At 43.3% G+C, this 15673-nt stretch overlaps 1 protein-coding gene across 6 annotated transcripts in view; it reads right to left on the minus strand.

The window, feature by feature from the left end:
- The window catches only part of LOC311024072 (furin-like protease kpc-1), a 173659-nt gene that overhangs the window by 137109 nt on the left and 20877 nt on the right, over positions 1 to 15673 (minus strand). For all 6 annotated transcript variants that reach the window (XM_084026279.1, XM_084026276.1, XM_084026280.1 and 3 more), the window contains exons 4-6: positions 9026 to 9107; positions 7080 to 7183; positions 1434 to 1539 (exon numbers count right to left, since the gene is read on the minus strand). In XM_084026279.1, coding sequence (XP_083882405.1) covers positions 1434 to 1539; positions 7080 to 7183; positions 9026 to 9107 — 292 coding nt within the window. The remainder of the gene's footprint in view (positions 1 to 1433; positions 1540 to 7079; positions 7184 to 9025; positions 9108 to 15673) is intronic.

The raw sequence follows: 15673 nt of genomic DNA on the forward strand, positions 1-15673 counted from the left end.
ACACGATCTTTCAGCTGTGAGAGGCAAGGCGGTCCAAGAGGGAGAGACGGGGTAAGAGGGGGGAGAGAAGGGTGGCCGGAGGAAGGAGTCACCTCCTAGTTAACAAAGAGGGAACAGGGGGGGAAAAGAAGAGGAAAAGACGGAGAAAATGAGAGATTGAGAAAAAGGACGGAGAGAGAAAGAGGAGAGAGGGAGCTCTTGCCCGGTAGAATCAATACAGAGAGGTGGAGCAGAGTACAATAGCCTCAGAGGAGAGGAGATTCAGTGGTGCAAGTCTAATACTCTCTGTCTCATACACACAAACATACATGCACACACACGTACATTAACATACACACACACACACACACACACACACACACACACACACACACACACACACACACACACACACACACACACACACACACACACACACACACACACACACACTTCACAAATCCTTTTTACTCTTGCTTTCGCCAGAAATTTCCCTCTATATCCTTCCTCTATTTAATTTCTCTCTTTTTTTCTCGCTTGCTTGCTCATTCTGTATACCCTCCACCCCCCACACACACACGCACACACACACACACACACACACACACACACACACACACACACACACGCTGAGTAGCTGTCTGTATGCAGAGGGATGCACTGCAAAGAGAAGGCCTTTTGCCCACAGTCCACAATAATAGCGGCCTCTTTCATCAAAAACACACAGGCACGTAAGAGTCGACACACATGCAGGCAGAGAGACATGCACGGATACAAGTGGACACAAAGAAACAACAACAAATATGCCATTCCTTAGAATAATGGCACGTTTACAGGACATTTTTTCAGAGTCCTCTTTCACACACACATACTGCAGAGTCAGAGTCGCTTGGATGCGACCAAAGTGTCGCATGAACACTTTAAAACACACACACACACACACACACCAGCACACTCCAACACTACTCCAGCTCTATCAGCACTTGAGACTAGTGAGGCTTCAATTAGTTCTTGATGAATGAGCCCATAAGATGCCGCTCTCTCATTTCCCTTGTTGCCAGATATCCCAGCAATCAGAGAGAAATGAATTCTCATTGTGGCGTGACTGAGAGGAAGATGACAGTGGTGATGGTGGTGGTGGAGGCATCAACATAAATCATTCGCCCTCTCCACTGAGGGCCAGAGTTCAGCTTAATCACACCAAACTTGATAAGTCTTTGCAATTGTAAAACCTTTTTGGATAGCGCCCGTTACAGTAAACACAAACTAGTGCAGGAAAAAAAACATTTGATGTACAATTTCTTAAATAAGAGTAATTTAGTTTCCAGATATTTTAGATGGCCGCTCATGGCCTTATTGTAGTCAGCAGAAAGGTGTAAAATGAAGTTTGTATCAATGTCAAATAAATCTGTATAAATCTACAGTATTTCATAAGAAGGTCAGGTTAGACTCACCATCGTCGATGATGCTGACCACTACTCCAGTTCCGGTGATGTTGTTGCTCCAAACCGGCATCACATTCATGTCAAACCCGCTGGAGCCATACTCGCCCTGTGTAAACTAAACACACACACACACAAAATATTAGAATTAATTTGAGGACTGCGGCAATAAGCAAAATGTAGTGCTGCTCACTAGACAGGTAACCAATACCAGCAACACAGTTTCCAGAGCATCGTCCTTTCAAACGGTTTTGTTTTTTTATTTGCATCCGTTTGTATATTTTTGGGGGTTTGGTTAAATGGAGGTTATATTTATGCATATCAGGTGGCACAATTTTACTACTCCTTTCGGCATGAAATTGCACTTGTGTTTCCGCCTAATCGTCCCTGCAGAGCATTCACCTGCATCATCCTGCTCTTGCCTATTTTCTTTTTTCCACTTCCTCTCTCTGGTGTGTGCCGTGCATTTCTAACGCCTCCTTTGTTCCATTTGTCTGCCATTCATGACCTGTCCTCTAGATGCTACTGCAGCTTCCTGCTCCTTCCCACCGGACCCAGCTGCTCAGGCTGACATGTGACCTCAACTGCACACACTGTTTTCATCCCACTTGTGATACGTTCAAAACTCTTCTCCACATTCCGCTGTTAGGGCCGCACTGCCCTTAAATCATGAGTTTGCAACGGCCGTTACATTACGCTCCATTCCATTACTTTATGTAGCGTTGCGTTATTGCATAAATACAAACTCAGCTGTGCAAATAGAAAGGGAGAACACCGATAAGACCGGTTGTAAATAAATCTGCTTTCTCCACTTGGAAACGATATGAACACTTTTCTTTCTCTTCCAAATGATTGAATGTGCTCACACTTTAGCCATAGAGAAAACAACGGCGGTTGTTGCCGCTACATTTCTGCCAATAAAAGAAGCAATTCTAGTAATTTTGCAAAGCATCTGTTTAACTACTGTAACGTCATAAATGTATACATACAGTCTTAGACTGCTGTGCTCCTCTTAGTCGTCTGCTGTTTCTACTACAGTTGTCATATCATGCATGTTCACTGCAGGGAACATTGCTGCTGTTGCTGGCAAAGACCGAATAATGAATTCTATTTCTACTCACGACAAAATACAACTCATAAGAGCATTGTTCAAGTATCAGAAAGTACCTATGTATGTATGACAAGCAGTTTGAATTTCCAGTCCGGAAAGATGCGTTTCCTTGTCTAAACTGTATGTGAATCTGCATGAATGCACACATTGACTGTAAGTTTAACACGTTAATGTGAGAGAATGTGTGCAAATCCTTGTATGTGAGCACACTCGGACACAGAACGTGTGTTCAGAGTGCACATAATGAGCCCACAGAGTTCATGACTTTCACAGAGACAGATAGTTCATCCTTCCACCTCGAACCACAAATCCACCCACATGCAAACAAAGTGTACACACAAATCTGGACACACGGGCCACAGGAAATAAAACATCAGTATGGTGAGGCAAAAGAGCCATCGTTGCAATTCCCATGAGCCTTGGCCACATGAAAACTACATACGTTCACTTGAAAACAATAACGCCCTCAAACATCTAAAATCACACACCAACACTGTAAGCATACAACTTTAAATGGTGCAGATATATACACACACACACACACACACACACACACACACACACACACACACACACACACAAATAAACATACACCCATAAAAGCTATGAACAAACTGCCTTGCCAAAAATGTCAGCAGCTGCCCACACGACCAATTTGATATTCAAAGTGAGTGTTTCAAGAGGCTTCAACAACGGAGGAAAACAACTCAGTGGGGATAGAGTGTGTATGTGTGTGTGGTTGCATACTTATCCATCGAGGACCTCGGAGTAATTACACATTCGTCAACCTTCGAACAGTCGTTGGAAGTCCACTGTTGGTCGTGCTTTAAATCATGCTAGGATTGTGTCTTAGACCCTCTAGTAAATGTATTTAAATGTATCTAACAGGGGGCCTGCAAGTGTGTGAATGTTAAAGTCCACACCCACTACTGCCCCGTTTTTTTTTTTTTTTTTTTTTACAGTCCATGCCTTACAGCCCAATTAAGTTTTCAGGCAAACTTTGAACATGATTCATTTTTGTGGTTTTACAGAATATATAGGCTCATCTTATATGGTTATCCTAATTAGTGGCACACTGTATTAACATGAGTTCCCACTAGACAAGCTACAACTAAATGGTCACTGGTGAGATTTAAAATAATCACTAAAAACACATCTGACATCAGACTTTTACTGGTCTTTTATTAATTATTATTTTTTATTCCCCTGACCAGTTTTCACAAGCCCAGGATTTCAATATATTTCACATTGTAATTATGTATTCAATCTACTCATATAGGAATGCAATCTGTTTGTTGATATACATTACAGGGGGAAGAAGGCCACTCTTGTACTGTGCAGAATGTAATGAGTCCCTGTTTGCTGTTACATAGTAGCAAAAGTTCCCTGGAGTGAGATTCACACTCCAGCATGGATGAAAAAAAAGAAAAAAAAATTACAACAAAATGAATAACTTGAGAGAACGTAATCAAAACGTATCAATCTTGCTTCGTCTTCTTTACAATTGCGTATTGACTCGAAGTTCAGGCAAAGGAGACAGAACACATGTGGGTTAATTGGAATATTGGCAGTTCGATCCTCGGCTCCTTCAGTCCGCATGACCCAAGATACTGAACCCCAAATTGCTCCCAAAGGCTGTGCCATCAGTGTGTGAGTGTGCGTGAATGAGCATTGGATTAGATCCTGATGAGCAGTCAGACACATTGTATGGCATCCACTGGCCTGATGTTTGTCCCCAGCCTCTACTGGGATGACCTCGCGGACCGAGGCCTCAGCCAGAGATTCCCAGTTCGCCCTCACTACAGGTAGGCAGCACTTGGGTTCAGATCGGAGGGGCCATTCCTTCCAATCATCCCCTCCAAGTTTCTCCATCCTTACCCATGTGAGTGTTGAAATCACCCTGCAGGACTATAAAGACCCCGGTCTGCACCCTTTCCAGGACGCCACACAGAGATTCATAATTTAAATTTAGGATAATACTGCAAGCAGCCAAATAACTGTGATTTATCGGTCATACATTCCGTTTTAAATCCAAGTCAGAATATTTGTCATAAGGAGATATTTAATGGTGAAACATGAAATATCAATCAAGAATGTTTTTGTACCCGTTTCAAATATTAATATCTTTTTATAGGTAGACATAGGTCGGGGTTGCAAGTCCCCTCTTTGCAAGTTTTCTTGCATTCACATTCATTTTTATGAAAGAAAAACACAGTTGGTTGTTGTGGAATGATCGGCCACTGTTGGAATTTTAGAAATGGTTGTGTGTGAGAGACAGAGAGAGAGAGAGGGAGAGAGTCTTTGTATGTCCATCCGTATGTTGGTGCATGTGCTTGGGGGGCTGCATCTAGGGAGTGGTGCTGCTTTGTAGTGTGTGAGAATAAAGCAGATGAATGGAAGCAGCTAGCTAATGTCCATCAGAGCACGAGGACCGACCCATGGGGAGCGCGCACGCACATACACAACAACACGTGTGTGCAAAGAACCAGACGCACTGTTGTGAACTTGGATAAAAGCCCACAGTAAGGCATCTTGAACGCTGACTCACTTCACACACACACACACACACACACACACACACACACAGAACGCTAACAACACAAGCTTCACACTTAAACACGCACACACAATCGTGTAGAGAATCATAATCATTCTCTGAAGCACTGGAACACAACTAATCCTAGCTCTGCGACATATACACGTGTGTGCACACCACACACAGTCTCACACACACACACACACACACACACACACACACACAGACACACACACACACACACACACACACACACACACACACACACATCAAACGAACATAACTACATGTAAAAAAAGAGCAAACACACAAGAGCACAAAACAACAATGCAACAATCTCTCTCTCTCTCTCTCTCTCTCTCTCTCTCTCCCTCTCTCTCCCTCTCTCTCTCTCCCTCCACAGCACGTCCACGATGGTTTATGGATTTTAGCAGCTTTGAACAAGCTCCTCTGGACTCAGCCTAAGCAAGGATACAATGGAGTCCACTTGACTTGTGTGTGTGTGCACGTGTGTGTATATTGCTCACCCATGATGCACACACACAACACACACACACACACACACACACACACCTGGTCCTGGCAGGCTACCAACCCTGAGCAGATTACTGACCCTCAATCAATATCCACGTCCACCAGAGGCTGATTAAACACAACACAACGAGAACGGGGGAGGAGGGCGAGAGGTGGAGAGGGAGAGAGATATGAAAGAAATGTGTACTCAACTTTAGAAAATGCATTACATTTTTCTTGATTGAGTTAATGATGATTATGTCGCATTGTTCAATTTACGTAATCAAGCAACATAGTTGGGTTTGGCCTTATTGTCTTTTCATGCATCATTCTGTGTTTCATAAACAATCATGTCAATAAACTTTTAAAACTGAGAGCGCGTGTCTATTTGCGTAGGACAAAAAAAATCTCTCCTCCTCTTTTCCTCCGTCTATGTCTCTACCACTCTCCGCCCCCACCCTGACTCTCACCGTGCCATCTTGCCCCGAGAGCTGAGGTGTCAATCAAGCTGTTGCCGGTTGCCGTGGTGAATCTCTAACCCCTCCTCTTCTCCTCCTGCCTCTGTCAGATTACACCCTCGCCTGTCAATCTAGAGCATCCGCCGTGTCTATTGGCGGAGCCCTGCCGCCCTGCTATGCAAATATGTGTGTATGCTGGGATACTTGGCTGATGTCATACCAGAAATATATTATATATACAGGTTTTATACATTATTGTACTGTTGACTATAATCTGTCAATTAACATTGAGGTATATTAAGGGTATATTAAGTATTTCTGTGGACAAGGCACAGTCGTAAAATCATGTAAAAAAATCGTGTAAACACAAATTTAAGGGGAACAAAAAATACAATTATGCTATAAGCCAATTTATAACATGCTTCAAATAAGCAATAAGAAACAGTTTGATCCTTAAGTGATCTTATTGGGAAGGACGGGTCTCAAAGTTCGATAGTTTGTTGGTACCGACCGAAATGTGTCCACGAGAGAATACAAAGCTTTGCCCAGGCCAACAACTTTGACTTAAGTGCACTTGTGTATTAGAGTATGGATATTACAAATGGCTGTAAATGCAGCTGCTGACTATTTTGTACTATTGTGTTATTGTAACAATCCTTTTGTTTTCAACTACTGTTCTGTACAAACACACACCGGTCAAACCACATGGTCCAGATTGTGCTGAAGCGATGAGCTTGTCTTGTTGCAGCACAGTTTGTGTGTCGGTGTTGCTCTGAGCCTCATCAATCCCCGACATCTGTCTCAGTTCAACATGGACAGCCCCCTTCACCTCCTCTCTCTCCCTCTCACTCCTTCTCCATAATCTGCCTCCCTCCCTCTCTCTTCGGCCTCTCTCTCCAGTCACACATGAAAGCCTGCCTGACTCGTGCCTGTCAGAGGAACACCCTTCACCACGAGGACGGGAGCTGGGAGGAGAGGGACGAGGCTCCCAGATAACACCAATGGACACACAAACACGCACACACAGAAATTACACCCACCAGTTCCCACTGCATGGGCCAGAGCGGGTCGTTGAAGGTGAGGGACCGGTCACTGGTATTCTCCTCAGGCTGCCAGTCAGATGAAGACTCTCTCCTCTGGGAACCTGCAAGCACACAGACCCATCATGTGTGGATGTGTAGCTTTTTTTCTATTTTTTTTTTCCTGTTTTGAACTCTGGCTTCAGGAAGTCCCTGGTCTCCAACCAATGGTGAAAGGCCTCCCAGATTCCCCTTCTCTCCAGTGAGGTGGAATACTGTGGGAAGATTACCATATCATTAGCATATCATTAACATCTCATCAAGGCGGCACAGCTTGGCCCGCTGTCTGTCGATGTGCTATCAGCTCATTAAGGCCTGCACCTTTCCCTCCAAACACTCCCTCGCTTTCTTCGCATTTTCACCCCTGCACAACACTCCGTCTCACTGCCATTCTCTCTGGCTCTCCCACGCACGATGGATACGTATCAGCTAGTTTCATAATACATTACAAAATGAATTAATATCACGCTCGTTATTAATGGGAAGTACCATTTCTGAAATGACGGCGATACAACATTGCACACAAATATGCATGAACATATTCCAGGTGTTAATTCGGGGTGTAATGACACATGTATTGATCTCAAACCATTTAATATGCAACTTTATGGAGTTCATGATTCCCTGAGGGTCATCATACGGGTTTCATCAACCTCCTGCTTTTCGCAAAGTCAATGCAAAGACGTGGATAAACGCAGGGCAGCATGAATGACGCAAAATTTAAACATTTCTGTTGTGAAATTCTACTTAGAAATGAGACAGCATGAGTCAAATAGCAGTGGAGGAGATAAAAACTATGAGGCAAAATTGTTTAACCAAATTTGGTTTGGGTCTGGAAATATACCAACAAAACGTTCACAAACAATATCTTCTGCAGTATTCAAAAATCCAATGGTGGAGTCCCCATGGGCTTTGTGTCGAGGAAACCAGAGTGTTCTGTGTTGGCCTTCAAAAAAATGTAATCTATTAAAGCACCGGATACAATTAGTAAAACCAGTATAGAGTTTAGAGCCTCATAATGAGGCGTTTGGCATGAAAAAGGCCATATTTGATGTATTTAATACTGGCACACTATTTTGAACGCTGGCAACTTCATTCCAAAAATACTGGTAAGAAGCATTACTTCTTCATGTGAACTTACAAACATGGATGAATTATGCATATGGAAACTGCATGTTGAAATCCACCTTCGTCATTTCTGTAGATCTAGATACTAGATGTTTTCTGAAACTAACGTTGATAAGAAAGCCACTTCTGTTTTTGAGGACTTTAGAAAGGATGAACCTGCTGCTACCCAAAAGTGTGCAATATAAACTAATGTAGTGTTGTAACATTGATTAGAGGCAGCTACTGAAGGAAACATCATGTTACATTTTAAACATCAAACTACCCAACAGCAGGTGTGTTGTCTTTATAACTCTTTTGACAAAATTTCAAACACTTTCCTGTTCTAGACGTATACCACTGACAGAAATATGACCATCAGACACAAGTGTATATATATAAACATAAAGAGTGTATTTAAAGTGTAATTAGAGTGTAATTAAATGTATTTTACACTGCCTCTTTAAACAAATATTCTGCTTTCTATTTTATATGACCTTTGATTCAATTTGATTGGACTCCCATTTACAAAGTTTAACATTTTTGCCATCATAAAATTAAAATGTTTGACTAATAGATAAATACATATTTTTTTTTATTATGTTGCCAGTCCACTGTCAATGAAATTGGATCAAACCACAACCACTACCACAAGCAAAAAGGAGGTTTTTTTCTTGATCATTAACTTTATTATTTGTGTATAATAAATGACAGATGTAATACTTTGGTATTAAGTTTTACCCCACTGGAGGTCAGAAAAAGCAAGACTTTGAGCAGATAAAAAGGTAAGTTACTGTACTTACGGCGAGTGGCGCTGTGGTCCAGGTGTGTCAAAGGAACCCGCTTGTCCCTGTAATGACTGTGCTGCCTCTGCACCTTCTGAACCTGGAAGTCAAAACACACAGTCCTGCATCACTTTGAGGGAAATATGATATAATGCTGACTTTGCTCAATTGAGCCAATAGTGGATATTTAACTTTGGGTTTGTTGCATCCACCTCCCTTCGGTAAGTTCAGTGTCCACAGCTCGGCTTTTCTCACGTACTACAGCTCTAACAATCTTCAGCCCATTTTCTGAACTCTTACTTTGGCTTTGTGTGGCTTTTTTTTTGTCTCGGATGATGGATCCGTGAGGATAAAAGCAAAACGGTGAGAAGCACAGAGCAAATGAAATATTTTGCTGTACATTGAAAGAGAGGGGGGAATCCATGGCACAGGGAGAGTTGGGGATCTTTGGAGAAGAGTAAAAGGCTTCCTCTTCATTAGTTCAAAGAGGACTCACTCACTCTCTCCTCTGCAGCCACATTGTCCTGGGTTAAAAGCAACAAAAACACCCCTGACTCACCTACACCTCTGTCCACCACAGCACACTTGAACATGCACGCACACGCGCACACCATTCCTTTCATAGGGCGCCGCTCGCAGCTTTGATCTGATAAGAGGCCGGTCCTTGTGAAGGTGGGCGCACTAAATCAAACAGCAGATCATGGACTCACGCACACATATCAGTGTCAGGCCACTATTGTCCTCTTACACTTAAATCGGAGTGGAAGAGGTTGAAAATAAATACTATTGAGAGGCGGCTGCAGTCTTTTATGTCCTAAAAGCTTGCTTGCTTTATACCCCCTTCATGTTCTTCAATTAGACTCAATTAACAAGAGCTGGTCTCCACTACCCGAGGAAGACGGGTGTAGGGGGGGGAGGGGGGCTGTTACAGCTAAGAACGCTACATGTGTGATATTAAACACAGGAGACCTCAGACAGGAAGTGGATATGGTGTGTACAGTTGTGTAATCAAATTGGTGTTTATATTAGGCTGATTATATTGATTCAAGATTAAATTCAATTTACAAAACATTGAGCTCAGTGTAATATTGGCGTTAGAGTACACATTTTAGGTGATGCCTAATTAACAAGAGGGATGTGTGCAACATATTTACACGAATTCATATAACTCACGTGTGATATGTGTGCGCGTTAGACTGCCATTGGGAGGCCTTTTAGCCACTCCGAGGCACTTACTGCAGTTTGGTTGAGCTCAAACCTCATTTACCATTAAGGTAAGTACATTTCATTGTGTCGCTCCACCCATTTAATAAGATTCCACACACACACACCGTGCATTGTGGGTTTGGATCGCCGTTGCTCTCCATGCAGGTATCCAAAATGAAAGGAAACTCAATATATTAAGGTGCATGTCCTGAAAATGATTCAATTATGTAATTCATTAAGTATTTCACCCAGACACAAGTGCATTCCAGACTTGCGGTCTGTCGTGCTCTCATATAATTTCGTCTGCAAAAATGCATCATCTTTATGAAACTTATCCTGTTATCATTGTGTTTTTTTCCCCAAAAGGTATGCCAATACTGCCCAAAAACATTTTGGAAAACTTTCCTTCTTTCTGTAAATGACACACACAGAAAAAATATCATAAACTGACACAATATATGATACTGTAATACACTCAAAACTCACCTTCTATATGATTGTGATTCATATATAAATAACAAATACACACACACACGGATAACAAGGATGTGTGTGTGTGTGTGTGTGTGTGTGTGTGTGTGTGTGTGTGTGTGTGTGTGTGTGTGTGTGTCTCCCAACTACCTTGTAAAACCCCTCCAGCCCCTCCTCTGGAGGAGCAGCCAGGACACGGTGATCAATACACATGATAGGGAGCTAATCGCTCTCTGTCAAACCAGGCCCTGCCAGCTACTAATGGCACACGCTCACTGGGGAATGTGTGTGTGTGTGTGAGTGTGTGTGTGTGTGTAGGCGTGCGCCTTAATGGCAGATTGAGACTCTTTAGGGAGTGTTGCTCAAGGTTAGACTCAGGGGACGAGGGCAATTGACCACACTGTCTGTGACACTGACCCCTCGGCTGTCAGCGCATTCATCATCCTGCTGTGACATATAGGCAGTGCACACACACACACACACACGCGCACACACACACACACACACACACACACACACACACACACACACACACACACACACACACACACACACACACACACACACACACACACACACACCCTTGTTATCTCTGTGTGTGTGTATTTGTTATTTATATATATAAAAATGACATCACCAAACACATTTTACAAACAGAACTTCCTCCCATGGCTGACCACCACATGTCTCAATACAAGGTAAATTAGTGCAACTTCAGCATCAAATGCAAGATAGGCTGACATTTCTCCTTTCAAAATAAAAGCCTGGTTAAATAGAAAGAGAGACTGACACAGATGACATGGCTTGAGATTGGTGAAAAAAGACAAAAGGTAGGGCTATGAAAAAGTAAAAAAAAAAAAAAAAAAAAAAAAGGTCCATCCAGCAGAGAGGGAGAAAAGAGTCACGGAACATGATTGAACGGCTGAGGTAGAACTGACAGAGGCACAATGTGAATGTATTGAGGAGGAGAAGAAAGCCAGTGAGATGGAAGGAGTAAAAGTGTGTGTGAATGTGTGTATGCAGACATCCCATGGAGAATATACTGTGTGTGTGTGTGTGTGTGTGTGTGTGTGTGTGTGTGTGTGTGTGTGTGTGTGTGTGTGTGTGTGTGTGTGTGTGTGTGTGTGTGTGTGTATGTGTGTGCGTGTGTGTGTGTGTGCGTGCAGATATAGCTCTATAGAACAGAAGTGAATGATTGAGGAAGGAGGTGAGTAAACCCAGAAAGGAGGTGAGTAAACCCAGAAAGAAAAGTGTGTGTGTGGAAGTGTGCTTCTGTGCGTGTGCGTGTGTGTGTGTGTGTGTGTGTGCGTGCGTGCGTGCGCGTGTGCGCGCACATAATACTCCCATGTCTCTATATGAATAAGTGGATGCCGTGGATGGCAGGCAGCTGCAGCAGTGTGATACGAGCAGAGCAGCACAGATATCAGCGCTGACATTTTGGGCTTCGCTACCCACCCACGGCCCCCTGGGAAAGTGATGGCGATGGCAGCGGCCGTGGCCACATGGACCCTCGCCCCGCCGCCTCCCTCCACCTGTCAATCACAGCGCCGGGCCTCCTGAGGGTTTGTGGGCCCTGGCCATGGCTGGACCCACGATGCCACGCAGCAGTGAGCGCACCACCTGACCAACCGGCGCCCAGACCCTGATGCACTACTGATCCCTATCTGAACCTCAACCCCCCCCACAATATCCCCCAGCCCACCCATCTACTCTCTGCCACTTCATTCAATCTCTCATCTCGAGCTGCCAGGCTGATAGCCCCAGGCACAGAGGGGGAAGAGAGAAAGGGGGTTGTGAGTGTGTGTGTGTGTGTGTGTGTGTGTGTGTGTGTGTGTGTGTGTGTGTTACCACCATCTAGAAGATGAACAGTGAAACTAACACAGAGGCAAGTAAAAAAAAAAAAAAAAAACGTGTAAAAAAACGGCTCTACAGTAGCGAGCAGCAAGGATAGGGAGGGAGGGAGGGACTGCATTGATTGAAAGAGAAGAGAAAGATACGAGGGAGATACACTTTGGCCCCTCCTCTAGCCGTCTTTTAGGGCACCTCTTGGCCTCGTCTCCCTCCTCCGTCTCACCCTCCCTCCTTCTCCCTCCCCACCCACCCCCGGGCCCTCTGGTGTGTTGCTCACTCCATTGTGTCAGCCTTCAGAAGTGCTCAGTTTGAGTGGCAGGCCGTCACAGATCAGTTCCCTGCTAAAGCGGCCCGGCAGGCCGGGGTGACGGGCCAGGAAGGGATCTAAGTGGGGTTTATCAGCGCTTCTTAACGCCTCTCCGGCTCCCTGACACAAAAGAGAGGGGGTATTAAACATCTAAAGCAAACCAAAAAGCGTGAAAGCTCCTTATAGGGCCGCGGGATTGCGGATGTGACTGGAGTCTTTAAAAAAAAAAAAAAAAATGCAAAAAAAAAAAAGAGAATGAAAAATAAGGAATGGAAAAAGCACACAAATGCTTCAGCGGTGAGAATACACCGAGGGGAAATTCTAATGTATTTTCTGTCCTGTGTGGATCGAAGAGTGGGTGGGTGGGAGAGAGAAGAGAGAGAGGGAGACAGTCTGCAAAACTAGCGTAATAATGTTTTCCAGCTCACCACCTGTTTTGTTTGTGCCTCTGAACGTACATGAAACTCAAGAATATTACATTCAAAGCCGAACATTAAAAGGAAGTGCATTAAAAGTACCCAAGTATAACCAAAACTGAGGCTAATCATCGACAATATGAAGACAATAAACCTTCAGTGAGCAATTTTAGTCTCAGAGGGGTTGAATCTCCGTCTGTGTGAGAAACCACACAAAGCTGTTTCAAGACCAACCACCAAACAGTGAACAAAGAGCAGGTGTTCAAATACAAAATGAAATAAGCAACTAACCGTACGGAATTAACTCAGCCTTGAACGTGGCTTTTAAACACGGCAAATCTAGCGAAGCAGCAGCAACACATAAAAAATATAGTGTTGCTGGTTTGTCAGCTGATTGGACAATGCAGCAATATAACATAGTAATATAATAGATCTTTTTATTTTGTAGAAGCATAGACCCTTTTCACACCAAGACGTTTTCAACTATCACAGGTGCTCCTAAAAACATTAACAATGGCTCAATTTGAGCTGCTTCAGTTTCAGGCTCCTATCATGGCTTACTGGGACACTTGACTAAAACTGAGCCAGCTTTAATGTTATTAGTAACACCTGGGCTTTTCCCTACTAAAGCAAGTCAAAATGTCTTCAAATGAATACAATTAAAATAAAAAATAGCTGTTTCTGTGTAACAATTTAGAACACTGCAGTTAGATTTTACCCAAGAGCATAAAACCTAAATAGCCCGCATCAAGAGCCAGAACGGCTACTATCGGCACCCGTCTTGTAGGAGGACACGGCGTGGATGATACTGACGACATGCAACAGACACTCAAACTTGCAACTTGGGTTCTCCCGAAACAGAGGAGCGGGACACGGTCTGCACAGCGGTTTTTCTGTTTATGTGTATTAAGTGTGTAGCGCGCCAGCAGGTACCGGTGAGTGTATGTCAGGAGCTGGCAGGGGGTTAGCATCTGAGACATTTTGTAAAAGGTCAGTGTTGAGTTCAGTCAGAGGCATGTCTGTGTGTTTGAGAATGGAACCGCGAGAGGTTAGATAGTTAGGACGGCGAGGAAGAGGGTCAATGAGGGGAGGCAGGAGCCTCAAGTAAACAAGGTACAGACAGAGAGAGAGAGAGAGAGAGAGAGAGAGACAGAGAGAGACAGAGAGAGAGAGCGCCTCCTGGATGTTATTCTCTCCTGCGATACTGCATCCATATGTGTGCATGCATTGGATGTCTGCTTGTTGTGTGGATATATTCCTCTACGCATGTCTTCTGATCATATGTGATTACAGACTATGTGTGCATGTGGCGTATTGAGGTCTTAGCTGTGTCGGAGTCCTCACGTGTTTGTGTGGGTCTGTTTTTCCACTGCCTTGCTAATTGTGTCATTAGCAGGGCGATTAATACAACAGCTGATTGTTGCTTTGCTGACAGAGGGCCGAATCGACCAGGATTACATGGTGGCAAAACATCCTCCCCCTCCTCCTCCTCTGAGAAACCACCATGGACCACCATGTGTGTGTGTGTGTGTGTGTGTGTGTGTATTACTCATAATGCACAAATTAATCTGTTTAAACAGTCACGTTGTGGGGACTCTTGCGACAAAATGCGTTAAATGATCACATTTGAGTTGGTTTGAGGATATGGTAACGCTAGGTTTAGGTTAAGGTCAGGGTTAGGATTAAGCAACGGGATTTAAGTCAAATGTCCTCTAAAATGATGGAAACATGACTGTGTGTGTGTGTGTGTGTGTGTGTGTGTGTGTGCGTGTGTGTATGTGTATGTGTATGTGTATGTGTGTGTGTGTGCGTGTGTGCTATAAACAACAGGCTGCTATAGTGCAGCTCACAGACCGGTTCCTATGGACCACTTTAACTCCAGTGTTTGTTATGAGCTACAGCAGCTGTTGCTTATCGCACTGATTTATGAAGTGTGCGTATTAATCCTCTGTTATGGAACACAATCACATTCACAAGTTGACCTGGAGCCTTTCACATTTACTTCCTCGTTGGTCATGGGATTATCAATATTGAAACTTCCTGGTATTCTGCAACATTACAAGATAGATCTTATATGTTGGCTTAAGACATGACAGCGATGATGACTGTGTCATGCAGTCGAAAACTCCCAATATCCAACTCTATTATAGCATTACATTAGTTAATGAACGTTACAATAAATATAAGTTGTTTTATTGAGACCTATTATTATTATTATTATTATTATTATTATTATTATTATTATTATTATTATTATTATTATTATTATTATTATAGGGATGGACATTCAACAGTACTTGCAAGAAAAAAAAGTGATGCAGCAATGACGCATTTTTGTGGGTATAGCCCGGAGCATATTATGGAAAAGACTAATTTCTTAATTTAATTTTTGATTGAATGCAGAAAATAAGCTCC

Source organism: Eutrigla gurnardus (assembly GCF_963514095.1).
Source record: "Eutrigla gurnardus genome assembly, chromosome: 14".
Classification (NCBI taxonomy): Eukaryota; Metazoa; Chordata; class Actinopteri; order Perciformes; family Triglidae; genus Eutrigla; species Eutrigla gurnardus.